The sequence below is a fragment of the Alternaria alternata genome (genome assembly GCF_001642055.1).
Source record: "Alternaria alternata strain SRC1lrK2f unplaced genomic scaffold CC77scaffold_5, whole genome shotgun sequence".
Taxonomy (NCBI): Eukaryota; Fungi; Ascomycota; class Dothideomycetes; order Pleosporales; family Pleosporaceae; genus Alternaria; species Alternaria alternata.
Window position 1 is genome coordinate 1,499,497 of NW_017306194.1, and position 21,926 is coordinate 1,521,422.

The 21,926-nt window shown below is 50.6% G+C and overlaps 7 protein-coding genes across 7 annotated transcripts; all 7 read left to right on the forward strand.

Moving 5' to 3' along the window:
* Positions 1-8,652: 8,652 nt before the first annotated feature.
* Positions 8,653-11,940, forward strand: CC77DRAFT_1059215 (hypothetical protein; the record flags this gene model as incomplete). The annotated part of the gene is made up of 5 exons (XM_018528208.1): positions 8,653-9,530; positions 9,581-9,629; positions 9,679-10,439; positions 10,490-10,514; positions 10,564-11,940. 5 exons carry the CDS (start codon positions 8,653-8,655, stop codon positions 11,938-11,940), a joined length of 3,090 nt encoding a protein of 1,029 aa, XP_018388948.1.
* A 1,352-nt stretch (positions 11,941-13,292) lies between these two features.
* Positions 13,293-14,663, forward strand: CC77DRAFT_722998 (hypothetical protein). Its single transcript, XM_018532908.1, has 2 exons — positions 13,293-13,528; positions 13,602-14,663. The coding sequence occupies exon 2, from the start codon at positions 13,753-13,755 to the stop codon at positions 14,518-14,520; it is 768 nt and encodes a 255-aa protein (XP_018388949.1). The 5' UTR covers positions 13,293-13,528; positions 13,602-13,752; the 3' UTR covers positions 14,521-14,663.
* Positions 14,664-14,803: 140 nt separating this feature from the next.
* CC77DRAFT_1086568 (hypothetical protein) lies at positions 14,804-15,875 on the forward strand (the record flags this gene model as incomplete). Its single annotated transcript, XM_018529439.1, has 4 exons — positions 14,804-15,138; positions 15,203-15,417; positions 15,483-15,537; positions 15,647-15,875. 4 exons carry the CDS (start codon positions 14,804-14,806, stop codon positions 15,873-15,875), a joined length of 834 nt encoding a protein of 277 aa, XP_018388950.1.
* Positions 15,876-17,160: 1,285 nt separating this feature from the next.
* Positions 17,161-17,994, forward strand: CC77DRAFT_1059218 (NAD(P)-binding protein; the record flags this gene model as incomplete). The annotated part of the gene is made up of 1 exon (XM_018528209.1): positions 17,161-17,994. The coding sequence occupies one exon, from the start codon at positions 17,161-17,163 to the stop codon at positions 17,992-17,994; it is 834 nt and encodes a 277-aa protein (XP_018388951.1).
* A 421-nt stretch (positions 17,995-18,415) lies between these two features.
* On the forward strand, positions 18,416-19,112 carry CC77DRAFT_895182 (trafficking protein particle complex subunit 5; the record flags this gene model as incomplete). The annotated part of the gene is made up of 2 exons (XM_018533526.1): positions 18,416-18,600; positions 18,656-19,112. Coding segments are annotated over 2 exons (642 nt in total), but the record flags the coding sequence as incomplete, so codon positions are not given.
* A 264-nt stretch (positions 19,113-19,376) lies between these two features.
* Positions 19,377-20,335, forward strand: CC77DRAFT_723006 (thioredoxin). Its single transcript, XM_018532909.1, has 2 exons — positions 19,377-19,561; positions 19,628-20,335. Exon 2 carries the CDS (start codon positions 19,698-19,700, stop codon positions 20,154-20,156), a length of 459 nt encoding a protein of 152 aa, XP_018388953.1. The 5' UTR covers positions 19,377-19,561; positions 19,628-19,697; the 3' UTR covers positions 20,157-20,335.
* Positions 20,238-21,841, forward strand: CC77DRAFT_723353 (protein disulfide-isomerase A4 precursor). Its single transcript, XM_018532913.1, has 2 exons — positions 20,238-21,031; positions 21,088-21,841. The coding sequence occupies exons 1-2, from the start codon at positions 20,515-20,517 to the stop codon at positions 21,660-21,662; spliced, it is 1,092 nt and encodes a 363-aa protein (XP_018388954.1). The 5' UTR covers positions 20,238-20,514; the 3' UTR covers positions 21,663-21,841.
* Positions 21,842-21,926: the final 85 nt, after the last annotated feature.

The following is a 21,926-nucleotide window of genomic DNA, read 5'->3' on the forward strand; positions in this document are numbered from 1 at the left end:
AGAGAGCATCATACCCGTCATTCCAAGCACCGCTTACGCGGCACTACTCAATGGCTTACGAACGATCCCCGTTATGTCGACTGGAAGAGCACTGCATCTTCATCGCTTTTATGGCTTCGCGGTATTCTGGGCTCCGGGAAAACCAATCTGATCTCTGCAGTGATTGATGATTCACTGCATGGTACTAATGTGCAAACACCAGTTTTGTATTATTACTGCGGCGACACCAAGAGTTACGGCGGCAGAAGCGACGCGAAGGACGTGATGCGAAGTCTGTTGAGACAACTCACTGTCAAGAACGAAGACACCTTTGAGATCGTCGAGCAAGTTCACCTGGAGTTCAGGCGGAGACAGGCAAGAGGAAATGTTGGCATGGGGGATGTGGACAAACTTGAGCCACACGAATGCACACACTGGATAGCCGAACTCCTCCAAAGCGATGAGGTAATCATCATAATTGATGCCATCGACGAGATCGACATCACGGATAGGCATCATCTTCTCAAAGAGCTCATAGCGCTTCGAGACGATTCGAGCCGTGTTACGAAGATGCTGCTTTCCAGCAGAGATGACACGAACCTTACGCAATGGCTAGAAGGGGCACCAGAATTGCGCTTACAAGCATCGCTCACTGAAGCTGACATGGAACATTTCATCAGACATTGCGTTTCGACAGCAGTCGACAACAAACATCTTCTTGATGGTAGGGTGGACCCTATCTTTCAATCACAAATAGAATATTATCTCCTCGACCGAGCAGGTGGAATGTGAGTCCTATCATTTCTTTGACATGATTTCGGCTTTGCCTTGCTATAGACTAATACACCGATCAGGTTTCGATGGGTGGAGCTCCAATTGAAGCACTTCTGCGACCTGAAGGCTGAATCCAGTATCAAGCACACGATGTCAGATCCTGCTGGAGCTTCCATTCATACCGTCAATCAGCTGTATGCTACAATATTTGATGGAATTCTCAAGACGGATCCTGTGGCATACGAAATAGCAGCACAAACCTTCCGGCTGATGCTGTGTCTGCACGAGATCATATCTCCTCTGGCACTACTTTCTGCAGCATCCATCACACGCGATGGATCGAAGAACTCTTTGGAGCTTTCGGATCTACTCAGAATCTGCTCCCATCTGGTAGTTCTCGATGATGAGCTCGACACGATCCGATTCGCTCATGCTTCCGTTCAAGAATACTTGTCGCGTCTCCCAGAATTCAGCATGATGGATGCCAACAGCGCAGCCGCTTCGAGTTGTCTTATCAGATGTATCGACAGTCCGCTCTCCGATCTGACCCTCGGTGTTCAACCTTCTGCCGATTTCGACGTGTATGCAGCAATGTACTGGCCGCTTCACTACAATGCCGCGAGCGAAAAGGATCGTAGTGGTCATCTAGGGGATACTTTGAGGGAATTTATGTTCTCTGATCAAGAGCTCATGCCACCTTTTCCATGCTGGATCGAAACAGTGGACGACATCGTAAAGACGCTATCGGGGCCACACATACGTCGCTCAGACCTGACCGCTATCGTGAGCGAAAGCGCCACGCCGTTCTTCACTGCCTGCGTCTACGGATTAGAATTTGCTATCGGGGTTCTGTCTGGAACGTCATCCTTTGATGTGAACATGAAGAATGCACATGGAAATACTGGGCTTTACCTAGCCTCGTCTGCGGGTCAAGTCCGGGTGGTGGAGGATCTACTGAAGCTAGGCGCTGACATCGCAATCGAAGGTGGGCGTCACACAACTCCACTTCAAGCTGCATGTGCCAACGGCCATGGAGACGTTGTGCAGTTCATCATTGATGTCTCATCTCAGAACCTCACAAACGAGATGATTACCTCGGCCATGCATGCAGCTTTACGTAATGGCCATGAGGACATCGCAGTAATGCTTCTAAAGAAACGTGCTTTGCCTATATCGCAAGACATCCTTGGCCAGGTGTTTGAAACTGCTGCAGGCATGGGTTTCATAGAACTCATGGCCTACTTGCAGCGGACATCACAGTCGCTGAGCAGAAACAAGAAAATGGCAATCAGAGGCGCGGAAAAGACTTTCCATGATGATAAGATTGAGCGGTTTGAAACGTACTACAAAACCAAGGCACTGCCTGATGACGCAACCGCAACAGCTGCATTCTATGGCCAGAACAAGATTATCGAATTCTGTCTCAACAAGGGTCTCGACATTGAGCATGAAGGACCGTTCGGAACACCACTTCGTGCGGCGAGCTTGATGGGCCATGGAGCAACTGTGCGGTTGCTTCTTGACAGAGATGCGATAGTTAGTTCGAATGGATCATTCGGTGACGCGCTCCAAGCGGCCTCAATGAGAGGACACTTGTCAATAACCACAATGCTGATAAGAAGTGGGGCGGCTGTCGACAACTCTGGTGGTTACTACGGCAATGCGCTACAAGCAGCCACGTATCGCGGCCACATCGACGTTGTAGAAGCCCTTCTTGCAGCAGGCGCTTCTATCAGCCAAAAAGGCTTGTTCAGTGATGCGCTAAGTGCGGCGGTGTCGGCGGGCAATCAGTCCATCGCGAACTTGCTTCTACGGAGGGGCTATCAAAGCACATCCCTCCTGGATGATGATGAGATCATGCGCATGACATCCGCTAATTCTGAGGCGCCTTCCCCAACGCACGTTGATCTTCTATCAACACTCAATTCGACACATCATTCTGAGCGCAGTCTGCACACAGATCGAGCAAACGTGATTGAAGGACGGGATCTCAGCTTTGGCGCGGCATACGAGAGCATCCATAACGGTATTGGAGTCGAACACGCCACAGAACTCGCAGATCTTAAGCACCATGAACGGTTTGGATCTCATTCTCTGCTCGTTGCTATAGCGGCTGGCCAAGAGTCTATCGTCCGCAGTATGTTGGATTATCGCTCCTCCATTCGGCTTTCGTTATACAATATCGGGGTCGGACTGAAGGTGGCTTCTGCGGCTGGCCAAGTCGGTATTGTTGACAATATTCTGGGTACACCAGATCTACCAGGAAAACACATTCCACGGGCATTGGAGCGCGCAGCTTGGTATGGGCATGTTGCCGTCATAAAGCGGCTTCTCGAATGTGAGGAAGCATACGGTCCCCCACCATCCAATCATTATGCCCCGTTCACTCCAATGGAATATGAGCAACCTATGAGAGCGAAACGTTACAGGAAGATAAGTCAATGGTCAGACAAGAATTTCGGTGACAAGAAGGAGAGCCGATGGTCGGACTATTTTTGCCTTTCTCGCAAAGTGGTTGAAACGAATGAAACGGCTGATAACGGTCATGTCATGAGGATTCTTCTACTAGGTTGTCGAGGTAACGCACCAGACACAGTGGAGCTTGCACTACAATTGGCACCGGAATCCGGCCTACAGAATCTATTTCCAATCGCTCTAGCTTTCACAATTGAGTGCGATAGCGAACGAGCATTGGAAGTACTCTTTCGACATCATCCTTCAATCGACACGATCGCGCTGAAAAGTGCTTGTGCTCAAGCGGAAGAAGACAGATCTCTTCGTGTGCTCTACGTCCTCATACAACACAACAGCGATCACGGGTACCAAGTGCAAAATTACTGGGATGTTTACGACGGTGCAGCTAAGACCAAACACAACGACCTCATCTGTTATCTTAATACCCAACCACCGTACTGCCGAGACGACTCGTTGTTCGCACAGACATTTGTTGAAGCTGCGCGGCGAGGCTACGTCTCCGCAATGAAGGCTTGGGAAAAACAATTGCTTCAATCCATCAATCATGAGCTTTTGCTATCGCAGGCTCTGGACCAAGCATGTGCAAACGGACATGTTGTGGTGGCATCATATCTCATTGAACTCGGGGTGGACGTCAACGCAATTACCGACAAGCCTATACCGTGTCCCAGCTTTGTCGATAATCACTTCATGCCTTGGCATATCTACGAAGTTACTACGAGTGAAGTCTGGCCAAGGACAGCATTACAGGCCTGTCTTCAAGCCACGCCGCAATATGACCGGATCTGTGGAATTTCCACAAAAGGACTGAAGAATTTCAAAGACAATAAACGGGAATTTCTTAGCAAGCAGCAAGCCTTAATCAAATTGCTGTTGCGCGAGCATGCAAACGTCAATGTCGTGGACAGCCTTGGACGAAACACTTTACATTCCGCGGCTGCACTATGTCCCGTGGAAACGGTCTGCATGATATTAGCGAGCGGTGCAGCGATTGATATACCTGACAAGGACCACAAAACGCCTTCGATCTACGCTGCATGGAGAGAACTTGACTCATTCACCGTTCTGAAGGTTTTGACTGGAGCTCAGGAAGAGGCCAAGCCACCAGCGACCCACACCTCTCCAACCGTACTTTTAGATGCGGCACTTTCAGTGTTCAAGGACGGTTTCGTCGAGTCTGATACTGTTCGCCAAGTGTTAACTACCGGTTCAGGAGCTGTCATTCGGTACCTTCTGCAATCGCAAACTGGCCTACAAGCCACAGCGACTGGGTTCACTCTCCTGCTCCAAATGGCGTCAGCGGACGGTGATTTCGAGTTCGTGAGATTGCTCATAGACCGAAATGTCGATTTTAAGGCTGTAGGTCACTACTATGGAACTGCTTTACATGCTGCTGCTCGGTTCGGTCACCTGGACTGCGTCAAACTTCTTGTAGAAGCTGGCACCGAGATTGCCTCGACCGCGGGTAACTTCCGATGGACTCCACTACGTGCCGCAGTGGAAGGCCAACACTTAGCGATCGTGCAATGTTTGCTCGACTGGGGTGCGATGCAATCGTCAAACGATTCCATCGATCAAGGGTCGGCGCAATCCAATGAGAATTACGCAACGCTGACTTCCGCCTGTCGTAGTGGCAGTGTCGATCTAGTAAAATTGCTGCTTGCATTCTCGGAACCAAACAGACCAATGCCAGATCAGACAGAGATACTGCGTACTGGATTTGTGGATATGTCTAGCGCGCTACACATCGCCTGTGAACATGGCCATGCGGAAGTTGCCGCACTGTTGATCGAATATGGGGCAGACGTTGAAGAGGAGTCATGTCGGTCCTTGACTCCACTGAGAACTGCTGCTACTGCTGGAGATTTCGGAATGATGGAACTCCTACTGACCGCGGGAGCTACTTTGTACGATGCTGGACGAGACGTTAACATTCTGAGGACACTTGTCGTAGAAGAGAAGCCAAAGGATATCATCGACTATGTTCTTACTCGTTTGCTAGATACGGACGACTTCACAAACGCTTGTATGGAGGTCCCAGCATATATGCGCGCTTGGCAAGAAGACGGCAAATTTGTTATCCATGTGGAAACAATGCAAAGTTCCGAAAGACTGCTGGCGAACCTTGCAGCCCTAGGTGCTCAACAAAGTATTGAGATGATGATGGGAAGCTCGATCGACATGGCCAACGTGAGACCTCCGGTGCTTCAGGCAGCAGCCTACTTCCAGAGCTACAACGTTCTTTTCGAGCTCTTGCCGATGGTGGTCATCCCGCAACCCTTACCATTGGATTACCAGTCTCCAGTCTACGCCATGCTAGAAGGCCTCATGCCCATACAATTGAAGACAGACAGGTTCCACAAGATTTTATGCTGCGAGGCTTGGGCCAGAGATTCCTTCTTGTACTCTTGGCTTCCCGGCCGGTCAGCCAAGGATTGTGCATGCAGTAATGCCCGGGCTGCTGCCAGTGAGGCTATATTGAAGCTTGCGCAGGTTGACAAAAGCCATATTTGCGCATCAGCTGGCGTTCTACACCTAGCTTCTTACCTGGGAATGCTACAAGTTGTCCAAGTATGTCTCGATCTCGGCGTCGAAATTGACCAGCGTCACGGATCATTCGGGTCCGCGTTGATTGCCGCAATCGAAGGTGGTAGCTCGGAGGTAGTTACGTTGCTGCTACAGCGCGACATTGACGTCAACACGACATCTGATGACCCTGGAACCTCTCTCTACCCTACATGCCAGACGCGAGATATGTATGGGCGACGAGTTGTGGAGTTCAAAACTCCCGGCACTGGAACAGCCTTGCATAGAGTCTGTCAGAACGGTGATCGCGAAATGGCCGAAGTACTTCTCCAACATGGTGCTCAAGTCAATGTGTTGATCCCCGGAAAGGGAACACCTATGCACGTTGCTTGCGAAAAGAGAGACGAAGAATTACTCAAACTACTTTTCACATACGGTGCCAACGTTGACATCATCTCACCTAATTTGGGATCAGCCTTGCATGTAACATGCAAATCTCGCAACGCTGGCTTGGCCAAGATACTTCTACAACACGGCGCGAACGTTAACGTGTTCTCGTCGAATCATGGAACACCTCTACATGCTGCATGTGCAGAATATGGAGATGATGCAACGATACGACTACTACTAAAGCATGGGGCGGACGTCAACTCGAAGGGAAGCAAGGGAGAAACTCCACTCACATCAGTCTTGTCGCGGGAAAGATACCCCTCCGAGCGATTGATAGAATCGCTTCTCAGCACTGAGCAGCACGTAGAAGCTACTGAAAACGATTTGGATCAATTAATAACCGGATCCGGGTACTCAGAATCTGCAATTCGAACCTGCAAGCGGGTCCTGGCAGACAATACGCATTTGAAGCCTACGATCGAGACCATCCGGTTATTGCTTGCTGGCCTAGGATGTTCCGATTCAGACATACTCCGTCTGCTTCTTGCCAGAGCGCCACATCTCACGATCACATTGGACATGGTCAAACAGGCTAAGAATCTAGGAAGTTTTGAGCTTCTGACAAGACACGGATCTTGTATCGAGATCACAGCAGACTTAATGCGAAGTTTCCTGGATCCGCTCGAGCTGAATTTGATAAAGTACTCCGTACAGTCTGCGCCCGAAATCAGGCCACCACCCGCTGTCGTCACAGCGATCAGAGCCATCCTAGACCGACCGGAGCCTAAGTCTGATGGATCTCATCAAGGAGATTTGTGGGTGTCCTTCGTGAAACATTACCAAAGTTGTCAAGAGCCAATTGCAAAAGAGATCATTGAGCTTATAGTGGCTCAACATCCTGACGTCGAATCACATTCTGGCACAGCATGTGCTGCGTGATACCAGCGCATAGTCGTAAGTGGAAGAGTATGGGGCAAGTGATGTCCGTGGAAGCAATGGGACGCATCATCCTGGTGATTTCCACACGGCGGCGGGCCACATGTTCTGCTCAATCCATAGATCCGCTACGCAAAATACCTTCTCCACCGTTTGAAACCATCACAGCACCTTCCGTAGACAAATCTCAGATCAAAACCACAAGCTTCATTGCCAAAGATGCTAGACTTGGCGATTTGCTGGAGTTCTTGCTGTCTCATTCACCAATTTTAGCGAGAGAGGGACCTGCAAACTTTACAGCGGGTTGTAGGTGCAAAGCATTAAATTTGTCCTTGGTTGTGCTGCTTTATCTGCTCGTAGCGTAGATTATCAGCCGCGTAAGCGTGCAACACGTTTAGGACGGCCTAGAAGTGCTCGTTACCAAGTAGATACGGAGCCTTTAGACAGCGTTCTGGAGAGCTCGAGCTAGTATAACTCGCCTGTCTTCTCGTGAGCTTTGCTCTCATTGTTTCTGTTCTCTAGTTCCTTTTGCTCTTGCTGGGGTGTGCAGGTGCTCTATACATGACAGCACTAAGTTGGGTCGACTCAGCCTTCGATTCGTCCTAAGAATCGCATGCAGCGTAGAGTGCTGAGCTTTCTGGAAAGATCGAAGTATATCATGTCCTTTTCGAGTTATATTCTCACGTTCAATGATGGCCGCTGCTGTGAAGTTGAGCAATTTCGTGACGATTTCCCTAGCAAGCGACATCTTAGAAATGTCTCGCCCTGGAATGATTACGCTGGGTGGAGACAAAAGACGGCGGAGCATTGCAGTAAGCGAGCGCGCTAGACTGAACTTGCTTAGACCTACCGAACGGCGGGAGTTCTGGAGCTGAACTTGCTTTGCGTCCAGTCGAAAACCAGTAACGTGGCTTTGGAAGGCCATGGTGGTCAATTTTCGCTGGAGTCTCTCGTCGCTCCCACCGAAATGAGAATGCAGGGCAAGTGGCGACCGAGGAACTGCACTGGGATCTGACAGGTGAGATGCGCCAGCCGCTCGTGGTCAGAGAATGGGATCAACAGGGATCTGGCCGTGCGCACCATGAAGGCAGATTAAAGCATGACAAACGAGTAATGCATATATGCTCAGTACATGCCGTGTTTCGTGTTGGACTTTGTTTTGGCTGGCCGCCTATCATATTGACGAACTCAGTGGTCGATCTAGGGCTTCGTTTGCCACCTCGAGTGGCGCTCCGCGCAGCAACTTGATCGCAGTGCGAAGCAGCTCCACCTAGGTATGCTTGCTGCAGACACATCCGCGGATTGGCATCCACCAATCGGACAGTGTGTCGCGCTTTGCCTTGTAGCTGCTTGTTTCGATGGATTCATGGTCTCTGTGGTCTAGACTGTAGCCAGGGTAGCTCGCGTGGCCTTCGCGGTCTAGATCGCTGTCAGCGGCCTGGTTCGCCGCTACCTAAACCGTTTGCGCTAGTACGCCTACCGGCAATGGATCGTGGCTGAAATGTATACCAGCGAAGCACCCCTCAGTACCATCGATCGATCTTTTTGTGTCGTCACGCTGGTGATTTAGTCATGGCGGTAGAGATTGATCAGCCCCACCCCTCTCTTTTCAGCAATTCAGAAAGCGATTCCGCCGTCGATTCCGATCTGCGATACGACCGAAACTTGGACTGGGCCAACCCCGCCGCTGGAAGCCTCCTCACGACGACTGACGATATAACCAAAGACGAATTGCTAGCCCGTCGCGAGAATTCTCTGGACGAGATATCCCGAGCTTGCGAGTCTGCGTCAAACCTCGACACGCTTTGGCCCTCGATCTTGTGTGGCGTATCCAATGGGAATGGGGATATAGCTTTTGCTGCCCTGTACCGCGCAGAGACGACCATCGAACAGGTAGAAGGAACGAGTCTTCTCACCAGTCGAGTAAACCCGTTGAGTTTCTTGCTCTCTGGGACTGTTGGCTCCTTCCCAGCCGCGCCTCCGTGCAAACTCGAGCCTAATATCGATCAAAAATGGGTGCAGGGCTTTTTCAGAAGTGTCAATACTCATGCGCCGGTGGTTCTCCAGACTAAAGACGGCACTTTGCCCTTGGAAATGCAACAGGCGTCCAAGGATCGATGCCATGGCGATGCTTGTCACCAGGCTGTCGTGTTGCCGAGCGCGTGGAACCGGATCACCGATGTTCACGCTGTCTTAATAGTTGGTCTGGCGCCACGGATACCGTACGATCGCTCCTATCAAGCATGGATAAAGACGCTCCATCGCGAATTCTCGAACGAAGTAGTCTCGTGGGTGCTTGAAGAAGGGAGGCGTCTTGCTGAAAAGAATGAGGACGAGGGGATTAGGAGAGAGATAGATTTCATCAGAAGAGAAAAGGCCCTTGAGCAGCAAGAGGCTACTGTGGCCGACGGAGGCGTGTCGCGGCTACTGAAGATCATGGGCGCAGCGAGGTTTGTGTCGCATGGGATGCCACCGGATAGTGCTGACTTGATGCGGGTAGTGTTGGTGTTTTCGAATGTTCCTTGTCGGGACATGTACTGCAGGTCAATGTAAGGTCAGCTACTCAACGTTATCGTTCGCGTTCTAACATGATGACAGGAAGGATTTTGCGATTTGAGTGGTTGTTCTAGGAAGCTGAACGTGGAAAATCAGCCGAAGCTGGTAGATCTCTGTGATGCCGAAGACGTACCGGTGCTATCACTAAACTGGCAAGCGCTTCTTGGTGGCCTACCAGCAACGCTCTCCATACGATTTCGGCTAGCAGGTGGAGTGAGAAAGTGGGTGCAAATCGCCTGTGTCCCTGTGTTTGACAGCCTCTCCGTAGTCATTGGCGTTACCGGCTGTGCTACGGACATAGACGCACAGAAGAAAGTCGAGCATGAAGCAATCTTCAGGCGCACAGCAGCCCTGGAGCAGCTCCACCTCAGCGAACTGCGTCTTCGAAATCTCGTTGAGAATGCTCCCCTCGGAGTCTTGATCTTCGATCGGGACATGCGGCCTTCTTTCGCCAACAAGACCTGGTTCAAGATGACTTCACATTCCACTGGACCAGCAGCTGACATCGACGTTCGCTCGGTTATATTCCACGAGGATCTTCCACAATTCGATGAACGTTTGCATGACATTTCACGTACTGGAGAGTCTGCGACCTTCCATCTCAGACTGAATCGACTATGGATAGCAGACTCGGACTTCTCACAGCAAACTTGGGTGCAGTTCACGGCCTTTCTGGAGATGGTTGACAACGACAACTTTCAGATTACAAGTACAATAATGGATATTAGCGACTTCAAGTTCTCCGAGGCGTTGCAACTTAGAAGGCTAGAACAGGCCGTGGAAGCGAAAAGACAGCAGGAAAAGTAAGTACGCACTGATCCCAAATACGTGGTTGCTTCCTGACAGTGCGCAGTTTCATTGATATGGTGAGCCATGAGGTATGTACCTGGAGCTATGCATACTCTAGCTTGTTCTAATAAATCACAGATCCGAAATCCTCTCAATGTTGTCATGCATTGCGCGGATTCAATAGCCCACTCCCTCTCAGAAGTAAAGCTTCTTCTTGATCGGCACGATAGTGGAAGCATGTCCGATCTAGAAAGCGCCTCAGCCGCCGACAACTGCCGCAGTCTCAACGACAACATGGTCGATGCTGTCGAAACGATCACGTCATGCACTGTGCATCAAACACGTATCATAGACGATATTCTTTCGCTCTCCAAACTAGATTCGGATCTACTCGAAATTTGCCCTACCATCTTCCAGGTGAAGAGCTTCCTGGGACGGGTCGAAAGTACTTTCAAGCTTGATGCTGAACAGGCCGGAGTTCAGCTTCTAGCTGTTGCCGATCCTTCGTTGAGCAAGCTTGGGGTTGACTGGATTGATGCAGACCCTGGAAGAATCACGCAAGTGCTATTCAACTTGGTGGCCAATGCGATCAAGTTCACCAAAGATACACCTGGCGAAAAAGCTGTCAGCGTTCGCATCGGGGCAGCATGTTGGCCACCCACCGCCATCTTCGATGGCCTCATCAAGACAGTGCAAAAGCCCGTTCAAACAGATCAATCAGCACTCGAAACGGAACCATCAGCAGGCTCCATCTTTTTGTGGTTCAAAGTAGAGGACACAGGATGTGGGATGGATGAAGCGGCCAAAGCGCGTGTCGCAACCCAATTTACACAAGCCTCGCCTAAGACTCACAGTAAATATGGCGGCTCTGGACTGGGGCTCTCCATCAGTCAAAAGTTAGCAGCTTTGTTAGGGGGCGAGATTGGGTTCAACTCCCAGCAACATGTCGGCTCTACGTTCGCATTCTACACTAGAGCATCCAGGGCTCTGCGACCGAATTCGATCCCGTCTACCTTGCATTCCAACGACACGGTCAACACCGAAGGGACGACCTTAGAGCACCCTCATGCTATGAGTACTACTGCTGATGCGCCGTCTACGACCCCGTCCAGTATCCTGCTCGTTGAAGATAACTTGATCAATCAACGCGTTCTGAAGAAGCAGTTGCAACGTCATGGGTATATTGTCCACACAGCCGATAATGGGCAAGAAGCCTTCGACTTCATCAAAACTACGCAACACTGGAAGGGTGCTACTGCATCAGCGCCCAGGATAGATGTCATCCTTATGGACATCGAGATGCCCATTGTCAATGGTCTCGAATGCGCGAGTATGATCCGCGCCGCGCAGCATGACGGGTCTATCAGCAAGCATCTGCACATCATCGCTGTTACTGCGAATGCGAGACCAGAGCAGCTGAAGCGCGCGAAAGAGACTGGAATGGATGACGCGGTTCCAAAGCCTTTTCGAGTGAAAGACCTTGCAGCTGTTATCGAGCAGTTAAAAGATGGGTGATCTAGCAAACCCTGGTTTGGGAGCATAAACCTCCCCATGCTTGCTATCTAATGTATGCACACATCCTTCTTTTCCACATTCATACTTCCACCTTCCACTACAACTGCTGACATACCTAGTCCAAACATCGCCGCCCCTAGGGCCGCCTCATCTGCACAATTACCTTCACCACCGACATCACCATCGTCAACGAATATGTGTATCCCCGGCTTTTCTCAACAAACCATCAGCTCATCTAGCGAAGGATTAATCGCTGCTAAGCTCGGCCCGGGTAATCCTTATCCTTTGTATAACTCTACGCTTCACAAAGCCGTTGAGGAGCCGCGAATCAAAAGCAACGAATATGTAGTGCAGATTACAGAGCTCAGATCTGGTCTGAAGCTATTCAAGGAAGATCAGCAAAGATAGTGGCGGTGGTAGATCCAAACCTGCTTGCTCACGCTGAATGTCTTGTCGCTTGAGTCGTCGAGAATCGGATCGCCAGTTACAACTTCTTGCGGGGGTGTCTGGGCAGAAGACACAGCTAACAAGGTGCTTCACGCAAAATACGACGAATACGCGCGCCTGCGTGCCAGCATCGCGAGCTTGGATCGGCGAGTCGTGTACCGGAATGGAAAAGTTGGGGAACAATACAAGTCCTTCGAAGACTCAGATCGGAAGACTCCCAAATGATAAATGTCGTGGAACACGTCCTTCCTCATGGCATCTTACGCTGTCTCGACCGCCTTGAAGGCAAGATTTCACGCCTGCATCTCTTGAACACCTAAGTGAAAAAGACTCTCGAGATGTTCGAGTACGAGAACGACAAACTCAGTACGCAGAGCGACGAGAAAGCGCAGAAGCTGAAGGGAGCCAGTGAGAAAGCTAGGAATCTAAAAGACGTAGTAGTGTCGAAGGATGAAAAGAAGACGAAAGGTTCGCATGGCGATAAACAGCGCTACCTGGAATCCGAGCGCGGAAGGGGAAGAAACAGGCGATGCTTTACCTATGTTGGTGCCGAGCATGTTATTTTGGGTTCAAAATGTGCAACTCAGTTGATCTCTTTCCTGCTTACCACGTAGTATTGAATAATGTATACTGTACTTGAGACTTCAATAATCAGATACAGCAACTCAACAGCGAAGCTGCGTATGTGCAAGACACATACAAGAAAATCGTACATAAGAGAGATTGAAGAAGGTTCATCAAGATCCGTTTGCCCCTTGGACGTATGGAGCCTCGTAGTTGTACGGCATTGGGTTGGTCTGATACCACGGGTCAAATGTGAGGATTGCGAACCCTGGGTCCGGCGCCAACCTCGCCTGATCCCAACACGGATTGGCATTCGTCCCGCACTGCGGCACGGCTCGGACGCCAAGACGTACTGCTGCAGAACAGATTGTCTGGATCTTACTTCCGTGACCCTTTAATGCTTCGCGTATAACCAAGCCGGCGGCATGGCGAAATTTGATCTCGGTGATGTGTCTTATTCGGTCGTTGCGGAAGCGTCTTCGATACGTTATGATGAAGTAGGCAGCTCAGCGGTTGCTGCGCCTATGATATCTCTACTGCGGCTATTCCGCCCCACCTGATCCCAACATCTTAATTTGTAGGCTAGCCACTTCTATCGACGCCGAACTGCTAGCTCCGGAAGACCTTGTCGTATCTAATAGTCGCCTCAGAGGAACCTTATCTAATTTGATACGAGCGGTATACAGCAAATACTGCTTCTTCCTTCGCAAATATCTTCGGCAAAATTATCACTGCAGCTGGAAATTGAATTCCTCCCTGTTCAAGTCATCCTACGCCCCCTTTCTCTCCACGGAAAGTAAAATGCCTGACGTAAGCGAGATCACTTACTCGCACGATGCGACAGTCGAGGCCGTCCGCAAGTACTTCCAATTCCTAGCAGTCATGTACATGGACGAATCGAAGATCATTGAGCCCCCTGAAGGTGGGTGGAACACCATCAGTCCGGAGGGTTGGCCAAATTTCGACAAGACAGAGGAGGTAGTCGACCTACTTCGTCACCTGCCCTACCTAGAAACATATACCAATATCGCTCCCCACTGTGAGTTCATGGCCTGGCATAGTGTACCTGCGGATCTGGATGGTGCGGACCTCAAAGAGGCAACCGAGCCTCATCCGGAAGAAGCACAGATACCATCTCACATCGTGGGTTTAACGGCGCCGACTGCGAATGGTCTGATATTCCTGCTCGACACCGAGCTCGGCGTCATTTACTGGCATGAATGCATGAGCGAAGCCAAAGTTGAAATACCAGAAGTCCACCCCGACGCTTACGGCATGTTGGACGATGAGCTGATCCCCGAAGATCAGGTTGAATGGCGGGCCGACAGTGGAATCTGGGAGATATCTGACTTCTTTGAGATGCTCAAGGCCAATTTCAGAACGCTCAATTTCGTACCATTCCACCAGAATCTAGTTAGGGCTGCTTGGTATGGACGCACCGCAGAGGATCAGGAAACGCTCGAGGGAGTCCAGAAGATTTACAAAGATCATGGGTGGCCTGACCTAGCACGATACCGCAAGAATGATTGCCTCGCGACTATTGATGCTTTCTTAAAAACACGCGACTAGGACTCCGACGAAAGACAGTGGGGAATGAGAAGTCGATAGCGTAGTCTGGGCAGTGGCGGCTCGGACGTTCTACTTTTGTAGCTAACCCTTGTTTTATGTAGGTGTACCTGCATAAGTACTATACTTGGCTAATTAAATCTTTGTACCCTGTTCGACATCTCACCAACTCCTCAAGGCATGTGAGCACATGAGTCGTAAGCTGTTAAAACTTCTTCGGCCTCGCAGATATCCATGGCACCATGCAAACAGCTCTGCTCTTCCTCTCTTCCTCTCCCATTTCAACATGCAACCTTGCCTCTTCCTTCTTGCTGCCTCCGCAGCAGGAGTAGTAGCACTAGCTTCGTCAGAAATATCCATCCTTTTGCCCACCACCACACCATCCGGGCCCCAAGATCCCTGGGAATGTACCCTCTCAGCCTATACACCCTTCTTCAACCCTCCACTGCCCACTGGCGCTGTAAAGTCAGCTTTGGACTCCTACGGCGACGGGCTGATTGCCGATTGTACTGGACTTGAATGTCCATACCCGGATGTTACGCGTTGGTGCGGAATCACCACTGCTGCACCAACTGCCGTTCTTCCTGCATACACTAGTTATGCCAGTTCTGCTTCGGTATGGTGGGTAAATCACAGTTCCTCTGCCCTTGAGCTTGCCGAGGAGTGTCCACATTATTGGTACAAGGGCTTTGACCAAGAAACCGACAGCGGGTACGTGGTTGAACCTGATCATTGCAAATGCAGAGTGTTTTGGCAAGGCGCCTGAAGATGATGCATCATCGATAGGCACGTCTTCAATCCAACCTTCGCTCACTTCGTCGCCACGATCGTCGTCTGCGTTTGTCTCAAGCCCTACGTCCACCACGTCATCATCTGCCGGCATTGCGCTGTCACCGAACGGTACGTAAACCTCATTTGTAGTCTTTGAAAGAAGGTTAGGGTATCGGAATTGACATACTACACAGGCCAATGTGGAGGATTATCTGGATACCACTGCCCAGGAAGCGGCTTCGGAGACTGGTAAGCAACTTTCTCTCTTTCCTTCATCTCCCAACACAGATACGCACATTACCACTACGCTCCTGATGCGCCTTTATACCAGTAACTAAGTCTTGTATCACACATTCAGCTGCTCATCATACGGCTGGTGCGGTAACGACAGTCACTGTGACGCCGGCTGCCAGCTAGGCTTCGGCTTCTGCAATGTGCCAACCAAAATCTCACCCGATGGCTCTTGCGGCACAGTTAACAGCGATGACGGATTCATCTATCCTGGAAGTGGTTTTGGTGACTGCTGTATGAATCCCTTACTCCCACAATCATCTCTACGTCAACCACCTGGAAAGAAGTTTAGCTAATTGTTGTGCTTCAGGCTCGGTCTATGGATGGTGTGGGTCGTCGTCTGGACATTGTGATGGTGGTTGTCAGACAGCGTACGGAACGTGCAATGCTCAAGTTAGTGCTCTAACTGCAAGAGATGTATGAATATCGGTGGCGCCTATGGCGAGAGTGGTTGCTTCGATGACGACGCTTGCGGCGACGCGGGTAGCTTAGATTGTGATAAGAAACTCTGTAATATAGTAACTTCGAGCTCTACAAAGAAGCCCGTTTTCTTTAATTTTACACCACCGGCCCATGTCGATGTGTCACCTCAGCTAAGAGGTTGTGAAAGAGATGTGTTAACAGATGGTTGTAGTCCATATGGCTAATGTGGCTCTGAGCTTGACCACTGCGGTGACAGTTGCTAGTCGGCGTATGGCGTGTGTAGCTCTAGCAGTGGCCTTACAGTTAGAGCATCTGTTGCCATAAGTACTTGTGCTGTACCCTCTCGTGTCAGAGTAGCTACTCGGACCGCTTTGCCAACAACAACGAACCAGCCAGATAAGTTGGCCTACGGGTAGAAGACCCGGCAAGCTGATTTGTTCTGGAGAAACTTTATCAAGAAGGCACTATCATCGTAGACTCAGCTATAATACGAACCTATAGACTCTCAATGACTTTGAACCAAGCGTCTTGATGCTCTCTTGTTAGTTTGACCGACACCATTGTCTTTCTTGTATCCGGATACATTCGTTGTTCTGGAGCTCTAAATATCTTAGTCGACATACAATCACAAATGGAGGTATTGGAATTCAGACAGCGTGACTGGGAAGTAGGAGACCGTAAGTTGTGCGCTATGTATAGCAGAAGATACGTTATCTCTATCCCTCGGGTTGCTCGGACAACGATGCCCCATAACACGGGCCCTCGGACTCCAGTAGCGGTGAACTTCGACACATCTTAGTACGCGTCGGATACGCTTGAGATTGGAATTTGCTAGTCCGTTGCAAAGCATTGTATGACTCTGGTGGAATCGGGCCTGTTTCGAGGGATATCATGTAAGGATCGCGACTTGCGGATAGCGGACATGGCTATTGGTCCATCGGTGAGTAGCTTGGCCCCATCCTGTCGTTCTCGTTCTCGGTTTAGGTTTCGGTCTGTGGGTTGAGCTAGTGATTTGTTACACCAAATAGTATTTAGGACTTCAACCGTAGCACAAGAACATCATACCGCTTATCAAATTTGTCGCACCGATAGTCGTCAACTTCTTCTTATCAATCTCTCCAAATCTTACAGCAGCTACGAGAGGGGTCTATGTCCGTCATGACATCGTCTCATCACACTCGCAATGTAGTTGTCGTCATTGGTGCTGGTGGGATGGGTCTCGCAGTCGCACAGCGACTGGCTCCCGGAAAGCACGTTCTTCTAGCCGACTTCCAGGAAGCCACATTGAACAATGCCCTTTCCACGCTTCGGGAAGAAGGTATTAGCTGTGAAGGTCATTCAGTAAACATCGCCCACTACCCATCCGTCGAGGCCTTTGCACATGCTGCTCATTCTGCGGGCCGTATCAACGCTATTATTCATACGGCAGGCCTATCTCCCGGAAGTGCCAGTGCCAAAGAAATCTATGCCGTGGACTTGATCGGTACTGCCAATATCATCGAGGCTTTCTTGTCTGTTGCGTCCGAGGGAACCTCCTTGGTTTGCATTGCTAGTATGGCCGGCCATCTCATCACCCTTTCCCCCAGTCTGGAACGCCACCTTGCTACCGCACCTCTCACGCAACTTTTGGATCATGAAGGACTGAACATGGAATCCTTGGATGGCAACGTTGCATACACCGTTTCGAAGCGGGCAAATATTCTGAGAGTACAAGGTGCTGCAAAAGCTTGGGGCAGTCGACAAGCCCGATTAAATAGCATCAGCCCTGGAGTCATTGCGACTCCGCAACTTCTCTCGCAACTGGATGGACCCCTGGGTGTAGGCCCAAAGACTATGGTCGGGGTTTCGGCTTTGCAACGTATGGGTACTCCGGATGAAATCGCAAACATCGCAGTCTTTTTGGCTGGAGCCGAATCTTCGTACGTCACGGGAACGGATATCCTTATGGATGGTGGAACGGTGTCAGCACGGAAGTGGTCAAAATCGGATTAGTCGACTATCAGTGACGTGAAGATGGGATACATAGAAAATTCTAGTCACAATAAATATCATCGACTTCTCAACTTAGTTATCCCAATCGCCTTGTGAGGGTGTTGAACGTCGGACGGCTGATGTCGGAAGCACGGGTGCAAGACACCAAGACTGGCCTTGGCATCTTCAGCCTCAACCCGCGGCAAGTCTGACGCACGACGCACGACCCTCGGACCCACATGACTCCGCCAAACAAGACAGCCAGGGTTCAATAGCAACCATGTCCAACATCCTGCCTCTGCACCACGCGTACTACCCCTCGCGCCAGTCGTCGCTCTCGAAAGCAGTCAGCCCCGTACAAGCAGCCTCGACGTCCTCGTCTGCAGCCACGATCCGCCCACAGTCGAACGTACAATCGCAACCACAAGCGCAGCACATAGCAATGAGCGGGAACGCAAGCCAAGGGCCTGGGCTGCGGTATCCTTCGAACAAGAAGAGCATATACGATAGGAACCTGAATCGTAGCAAAAATGCCGAACTTAGTAGAGCGGCGTTTGCATACCTCTTCATTGAGATGATTGCATATGCGCAAAAGGGCGCAAAGGATGTGGGGGACTTGGAGCAGAGGTAGGCAGAAAGAACCGAGTCGCGATGCCTCACATGTGTCCTAACAAACATATAGACTAAACACCCAAGGCTACCCCATCGGCCTCCGCCTACTTGACCTTCTCCTTTCCCGCACCGCCAACCCCCTCGCTAGTATTCGACCCACACGTATCCTGCCTCTGCTGCAATTCATCGCACAGCAACTATACCGCTACCTCTTCGGTCGCCCTGCCGACGCGTTAGAAAAGTCTGGTACCGATCCCGGGCAGTACATGCTCTTCGACAACGACCCTATGGTCAACCAATACATAAGCTTGCCTAAGGAACTGTCAAGTCTGAATTGTGCGGCCTTTGTGGCGGGCATAATTGAGGGCGTGTGCGACGGCGCAGGCTTCCCAACCGAAGGTGTAACGGCGCATAGTGTAGGCGACGAAGAAGGCAAGGATGGGAAGGGACTGTGGCCGGGGAAGACGGTCTTTTTGATTAAATTCAAGCCTGAAGTACTGGAAAGGGAAGAGATACTTGGCAGAGGTGGGGGCTGAGTTCTGCGGAGGACAGTGTATTCTTCTTGAGTGCAGCTATGTTCTTGCTGCACACAATGGCATAGCGAGGCGTTGCGGATCTTTCTTAGGATTTCAGGTGGCTACAAAGACTAGCATGTTCACCATTGCGCTGCCACATATTCACAAGACCGCCAGATCAGTCTGGTTCAAGCTTTCACTGCCGAATCGTTGATCAATGCTTTGTTGGAATGAGCACAGTTGCCAGATACGGTACGCAACCATGCGTAGCTTCGTTGCTCATCGTGTTGCTATCACCGACTACCAGATGCATCAAGCGCGCTGCCACGTGACTGTCAAGCTGATGACAAATGCTGATTGGCGAGACCATTCACCTCATGACCGAGCTTCAGCCCATGGTAGTTTACCAAAATAGAACCTTCTACAACATTGCGGCATCCCACCGACAAGCAAATACAAAAGTGCAGTCTGATCCTTACAACAACCGCAACATAAAAGCCCAACTGTTGACCGTACGACACATCAAGACACCACACCCAAACGTATACAGCATACATTACCAGCACGCCACATCTACAAACAGTACCAATCCCAATCATGCCAACAGAAATTTCAGCACCGCTACACTTCCGCACCCTGCTGAATGGACACGCCTACATGATCGCAGACTTCTACGCGACATGGTGCCCACCTTGCAAGCAGATCGCACCCATTTACAACCAACTGTTCACTGCACATGCCTCGCCAGGGAAGTTCGCCTTTGTCAAAGTCAACGTGGACGAGCAGAGGGAAATTGCTGGACAATACGGTGTCACAGCTATGCCAACTTTTATGGTTTTCAAGGATGGGAAAAAAATTGAAGAGATAAGAGGCGCGGACGTAAGAGCTCTGAAGGGCGCAGTGGAGAAAGTTGCTGCGGAGTTGGGGAAGGCGAAAGACGCAAAGGTGGAGAAGAAGCCGGGGGTCAAAGAAGAAAGGAAACAAGAGGATGAGAAGACGGTTAGTGGGAGCTATGGCATGACTGGGGGCAACAATTGGAAAATGTCGTTGCATTAGCTTTTAAAGATTGGTAGGAGGTGATAGGATCGTCACATGCAGATTGAGAGGACGATGGATTTGTGATACCCAGGAATGATAATGCATACAATACCTTGTCGCAGACAAGCAAGTCCGTGGGGACCGAAGTGATTAGTATACATGGCCGATGTTAAATGTACGTCATTCTCAGTTGCTGTGGTGTTGGATTTGTAACGCCCTCAGACGCGTAACAGAGGACACCTTTCACACTAAGCGATCGCCACCGCGCGGGACCCTGATAGCCGCTGTGCTGCTCTAGCTCCCCACCAGAATTCCCACCGCTCCTCAACACACAACTGGAGCCTCAATTCATCTTTGAGCTTCACAAACTTGCAAGATGCTTTTCTACAAATTAATACCTGCGGCTATCGCGCTGCTACCCGCAATCGCCTCGGCATCATCCGTCATCGACCTCACGCCCTCCAACTTCGACGATGTCGTCCTTAAGTCCGGCAAGCCCGCTCTCGTAGAGTTCTTCGCTCCCTGGTGCGGCCACTGCAAGAACCTCGCCCCCGTTTACGAAGAGCTTGCTGCCGTCTTCCAGCACGCTGGAGACAAGGTCAGCGTTGCCAAGGTCGATGCGGACCAACACAAGTCGCTGGGCAAGCGCTTCGGTGTCTCGGGCTTCCCTACCCTCAAGTGGTTTGACGGAAAGAGCGACAAGCCTACCGATTACAGTGGAGGACGTGACCTCGAGAGCTTGAGCAAGTTCATCACAGAGAAGAGCTCCGTTAAGCCCAAGGTCAAGGGCAAGCTACCCAGTCAGGTCGTTTACTTGGATGACAAGACCTTCAAGGAGAAGGTTGGAAAGGACCAGGATGTGCTCGTTGCCTTCACCGCCCCATGGTGCGGACGTATGTTTTTTCCCCAGCTCTGCTCTGCAGATGGATTACAGCTAACACCTGAATAGACTGCAAGACCCTCGCCCCCGTCTGGGAAACTCTCGCCAATGACTTCGTCACCGAACCCAATGTCTTGATCGCCAAGGTTGACGCCGAAGCTGAGAACTCCAAGGCCCTCGCTCAGGAGCAGGGCGTTTCATCCTACCCTACCATCAAGTACTTCCCCAAGGGCTCCACCGAGCCTCTCCCATACAACGGCGCCCGCGCTGAGAAGGACTTCATCGACTTCATCAACGCCAACGCCGGTACCCACCGTGCCGTGGGCGGTGGTCTTGACGCCACTGGTGGCACCATCGAGGCCTTCAACAGCGTCATTGAGAAGTTCCAGGGCAAGTGGACTGATGGTGCTGAGGAGGCCAAGAGCCTCGCTGCCACTCTCCAGGACAAGTACGCCGAGTACTACGTCAAGGTCTTCAACAAGATCGGTGCCAACCAGGAATACGCTGCAAAGGAGCTCAAGCGCCTGCAGGGTCTCATTGGCAAGGGCAACCTAGCGCCCGAGAAGATGGATGACTTGATGAGCAGGAGCAACATCCTGAGGAAGTTCATCGGTGATGATGCAGAGGAGAAGCAGGAGTTGTAGACAGCTCGCACGTGGACTGATGATTGCGGATAACGGCATTTATAACACCAGCACTATTGATACGATATGATGAGGTAGGGATATCAACATGTATGGAGCAGGAGTGACATACGTGATCACGACAATGAGGAGAAGGCGAGATGAATAGGATAGAACCAAAAGTCAATACCCAAATTGCAATCAATGCGATCTATGTAGACAATTACCAAACGCCATCATTTTCATCGTGCAGCCTACACCGCCTTGTTTAATCAGAACAGTGTG

Excerpts from the sequence above, each read along its gene's own strand:
- CC77DRAFT_722998 (XM_018532908.1), top strand. The coding sequence starts at position 13,753 with ATGCCTGACGTAAGCGAGATCACTTACTCGCACGATGCGACAGTCGAG.
- CC77DRAFT_723006 (XM_018532909.1), top strand. The coding sequence starts at position 19,698 with ATGCCAACAGAAATTTCAGCACCGCTACACTTCCGCACCCTGCTGAAT.
- CC77DRAFT_723353 (XM_018532913.1), top strand. The coding sequence starts at position 20,515 with ATGCTTTTCTACAAATTAATACCTGCGGCTATCGCGCTGCTACCCGCA. Across the intron at positions 21,032-21,087 it reads CACCGCCCCATGGTGCGGAC|ACTGCAAGACCCTCGCCCCC; the intron begins GTATGTTTTTTC and ends ACACCTGAATAG.